Source organism: Physeter macrocephalus, chromosome 14 (assembly GCF_002837175.3).
Source record: "Physeter macrocephalus isolate SW-GA chromosome 14, ASM283717v5, whole genome shotgun sequence".
Classification (NCBI taxonomy): Eukaryota; Metazoa; Chordata; class Mammalia; order Artiodactyla; family Physeteridae; genus Physeter; species Physeter macrocephalus.
The window spans coordinates 75,677,946-75,681,996 of record NC_041227.1 but is presented as its reverse complement, the minus strand read 5'-3'; the positions used below and the strand labels follow the sequence as shown (position 1 = coordinate 75,681,996).

Below are 4,051 nucleotides of genomic sequence, written 5' to 3'. Positions count from 1 at the left end.
CTCGTGTTCTCAAGCCACTCTAACCCTCGCCCCTGCCCCCCAAAGCAGTCTCATCCAGTGACTGATTACTAGAAAGTTGCAAACAGTTCACACTGGTCTCTGTAGATCCTCTCGCAAAACCACTGAGTTTCGTACAGACATAGGAAACCATCTTATGGTTACCAAAGGAGAAAACAGAGAAGAGGGATAAATTAGGAGTTTGGGATTAACAGATACACACTTCTATATATGAAATCAACAACAGTGACCTACTGTATAGCACAGGGAACTATATTCAATAGTTGTAATAACCGATAATGGAAAAGAATCTGAAAAAGAATATATATAGTACACCTGAAACTAACACAATATTGGAAATCAACTATACTTCAATTTTTAAAATTGGGGGAAAAAACTCATTGGGTTTTGCAATTGGAAGCGAAGTCCTGGGAAGGGATAGGAGAGATGAGGGTCTAAAGCAAGCCCTGCCAAGTGGCTAATTGGTTAGCTCAATCTGTCCCCAGCTCTCTGATCCCATTCCTGTGGGAAAAAATTAAAAGAATTTTTTTCTTGCTGTCCAGCAACACGACCTGCCTGCCCTTGGCTGCTCTGGGTCTCCCTCACCTGGGAGCTTCCTGCAGCTTCTCCACGCAGGTCAGGAACAGGGTGGAGGCAGCCAGGACGGAAGGGGCTCCCTGGGTCTAAGCAGACACAGGTACCGGCATACTGATGAACCAGTTTACTGATGTCTGCAATTTTCTTTGAAGTGGATGAAAATAAGATGGGTTGATGGATGGGGGGTGGATAGATGGATATGTGATAAAGTAAGTACCTTAAAATATTAATGATAGAATGTTTGGGGGGTACAGGTATCAACTGTAAAATTCTTTCAGCCACCCATTAGATTTCAAAATCTTCAATATTAAACACTGAGGAGGGACTTTCCTGGTGGTGCAGTGGCTAAGAAGCCGCCTGCCAATGCAGGGGACATGGGTTCGAGCCCTGGTCCGGGAAGATCCCACATGCCGCGGAGCAACTAAGCCCGTGCACCACAACTACTGAGCCTACGCTCTAGAGCCCGCGAGCCACAACTACTGAGCCCACGTGCCACAACTACTGAAGCCCGCGCTCCTAGAGCCCGTGCTGTGCAACAAGAGAAGCCACCGCAATGAAAAGCCTGCCTGCCGCAACGAAGAGTAGCCCCCGCTCACCGCAAGTAGAGAAAGCCCGCGCGCAGCAACGAAGACCCAACGCAGCTAAAAATAAATAAATAAAATAAATAAATTTATTTTTAAAAATAAATGAATAAACACTGGGGAAAACTTGATGAGGTCCTTCCTCCTTTCATGTTTTGTGGAGGTCCCCATGCAAAGAGGTGTGAAGTTTCAGGGTAGCTGGATCTGGTGGGATGCCAAGACAATGGGGGGAGGAGCCTGTTCAAAGCAAGAAGACTGTAATGAACCATTACCCAGAGGCCTTGAGGGATTGCCAGAAACCTCTCACCCTCAGTACCTGGACAGATGGAAGGAGGCCTCCCGCAGCTCAGAGGGCAGCCACGGACCACAAGGAGCGTGGATCTCGCCTCACGGAAGACGCACTGCTCCCTGAGTGCCTGGCTGGGGTACGTGTTAATGTCACAGGTGGGACAAGCTTTGTGCTGGCAACTCCCCCGTGGAGAAGTCATTAGAGGGGACTCTCGTGTTCGTTTGTCTGCTCTGATGGAGAAGAAAACAGCACCAACCAAGGCTAACTGCTCAGCACGCTGTTCTTTTTCTCCTCCTGCAGACCCAGAACCCGATGACGGTTCTCGCTCGGGCGCTGGTTTGTTGCAAGGTTCGGCCTACATCTTCCTCCCTGGCTGGTGCCCCATTCAGTAAGCACCTGTCGTGATTCAGCCTCCTCCAGGTTCATCCAGCGCCTGCCCACCTGACCTCTCCCCTCTCCCCTGGGTTGGAAAGAGGTCTGCAGCTTTTTCAACACTGAAGACTACCTGCTGTGAGAGATACCTGGCATCCTTCCCTTCTGAGGTTCTCTTTTGCACTCTGGTGTTCTGTAAACAGATTTTACTGCCCACGGCACCTTCCCACACTCACTTCTCTTTCTCTTGTCAGCCTGAGTTGCTGAAGCGTTCGGAGATTTCCCTTCACGCGAGAATCACTGAACTCGCGGTGTTCACTCTGGTGGTGGCTTACTGTCGCCGCAGCTCCACCAGCACCGAAATATGGGTATTTCTTTCCGAACCCAACGGGGCTCAGCTCCGCGTTTCTCTGCTTTTTTCTTCAGCTTCCTCAAGGGGAGAGAAGGTAGCCATGGGTGAGAAATGGGAGACCAGAGTCTATGCCTGAGACTCAGAAGAAGAGCTGCGGGTCTGAGTGGTCACCGCGGTAGAGTCATCTTTAACGGGCTGCTGGAAGGAAGGGGCGGGAGCGAGGGAGCCTCCTCTGGGCTCCAAGACTGTCTGTGGCCCTGGCAACCAGGCTTTTATGCCCACCCCACGTCCGCCCGGCCAATCCCCACTGAAGCTCGGGGCGCGTCGCAATGGGGCGTGGTGCCTGTCCCCACCCCACCTGCTCCCTCGGGGAAGTCATCCCGGAGCAGTGCCCCCGGGACCCCTGCGGCGGAGGGTCCTTCCCCTCCTTCATGCTACCTGTTCTCTGCCCAGGAGAGTCAGGATACGTCCCAGAGTTTATTGGTGAATTTATTGGAGCTCAGAGACGGTGGCTTGTTCCAGGATCACACCCACAGCTGGAAGCGGACAGCGCATCGAACCCAGGATCCCCCGGCACCAGGGGGCAGGCGGCAGCAGGGGTCGTACAAACCCAGGACGAAGGCTGCTTAGGTTCTTGTAGTCGTTGGGCGGGACCCCAGGACGCCCCGCCCCCGGAAAGCCCCGCCCCGCGCTCAGGGTATCTCTGGTGAAGGTAAACAAGCCTCAACAAGCCCCTTCTTAGTTTCTTAATTTGTTCATTAAGGCTTTGTTGTCATAAGTGTATCTATCTCCCCGTTGGTGGGCCTTCATTACACAACTTTTTTCTTTTTTCTGGTTTGTTGGTGTTTCTGTACTTTGTATTTGACTTCTATTTTGGCAACAGGCAATACAGTTATTTAGTTAAGCTTGGAGTGGTGTTTGGTAAAGAAAAATAGAAGGCGACAGAAGTTTCAGCTGGGTGAGCTGTGTCAAGAATAAAGATTGATGGGGAGAACATTTCCTTGAAAAATGCCCTTTAATGTTTATTGCCCATGATGTTGGGGATGATCTGATTTAGGAATAACTGCTAAGAAGGAGATCTAAGACAGCAGGAAATGAAGCATGAAAACTCAGGGATTGACTCTTACTCCCTGAGATAGTACGGAATGTTGTGGGGTTTGCTCTTGAAAATTACTAACGTTAGCGACCACTGCAATCATACAGCCCCCCGTGGAGTGAATAATTAATAAATTCATGAGAATTGAAAGCCAGGTTTTACCCTGGACCTCTGAACCCTCTCTTCGTTCCCAAAGGGCTCTCCATCAAGAAATCTGCGTGGGTAGGCAAGAGGTCGAGTCAATTTAAAAGTGTTAACAAAAATGTTTACCTTTTTATTTCTGCAAGCCCCTCCTCAAAACCAATCCATCTAAGACACACCCAGCTTCTTCCCCTCCCAGATGTAAAGGCAGTGCCACATTTCTTTTTTTTTCTTTTTTTCTTTCTTTTTTTTTTTTGCGGTACGCGGGCCTCTCACTGTTATGGCCTCTCCCGTTGCGGAGCACAGGCTCCGGACGCGCAGGCTCAGCGGCCATGGCTCACGGGCCCAGCCGCTCCGTGGCATGTGGGATCTTCCCGGACCGGGGCACGAACCCGTGTCCCCTGCATGAGCAGGCGGACTCTCAACCACTGCGCCACCAGGGAAGCCCCCCACATTCCTTAATTCAGAGGTGCCACTTGCAGTGTTCCTTCATGTTTCTTCCCTTCTTAGTGGTGATGAGGCAAGTGAAATCATTTGATCATAAGATGTCATAAGGTGTGTGACATTATGTTGAGCATCCCAATGGGAAAGAGCCGGGAGAGTGAGTGCCTCACTTAACATGAAGA

The 4,051-nt window shown here is 50.5% G+C and overlaps 1 protein-coding gene across 1 annotated transcript in view; it reads left to right on the top strand.

Moving 5' to 3' along the window:
* TMEM130 (transmembrane protein 130) overlaps positions 1-1,856 on the top strand; it is an 18,333-nt gene extending 16,477 nt beyond the window's left edge. The window contains exons 9-10 of the mRNA XM_055089757.1: positions 1,489-1,619; positions 1,765-1,856. Coding sequence (XP_054945732.1) covers positions 1,489-1,619; positions 1,765-1,856 — 223 coding nt within the window. The remainder of the gene's footprint in view (positions 1-1,488; positions 1,620-1,764) is intronic.
* The last annotated feature ends 2,195 nt before the right edge of the window (positions 1,857-4,051 follow it).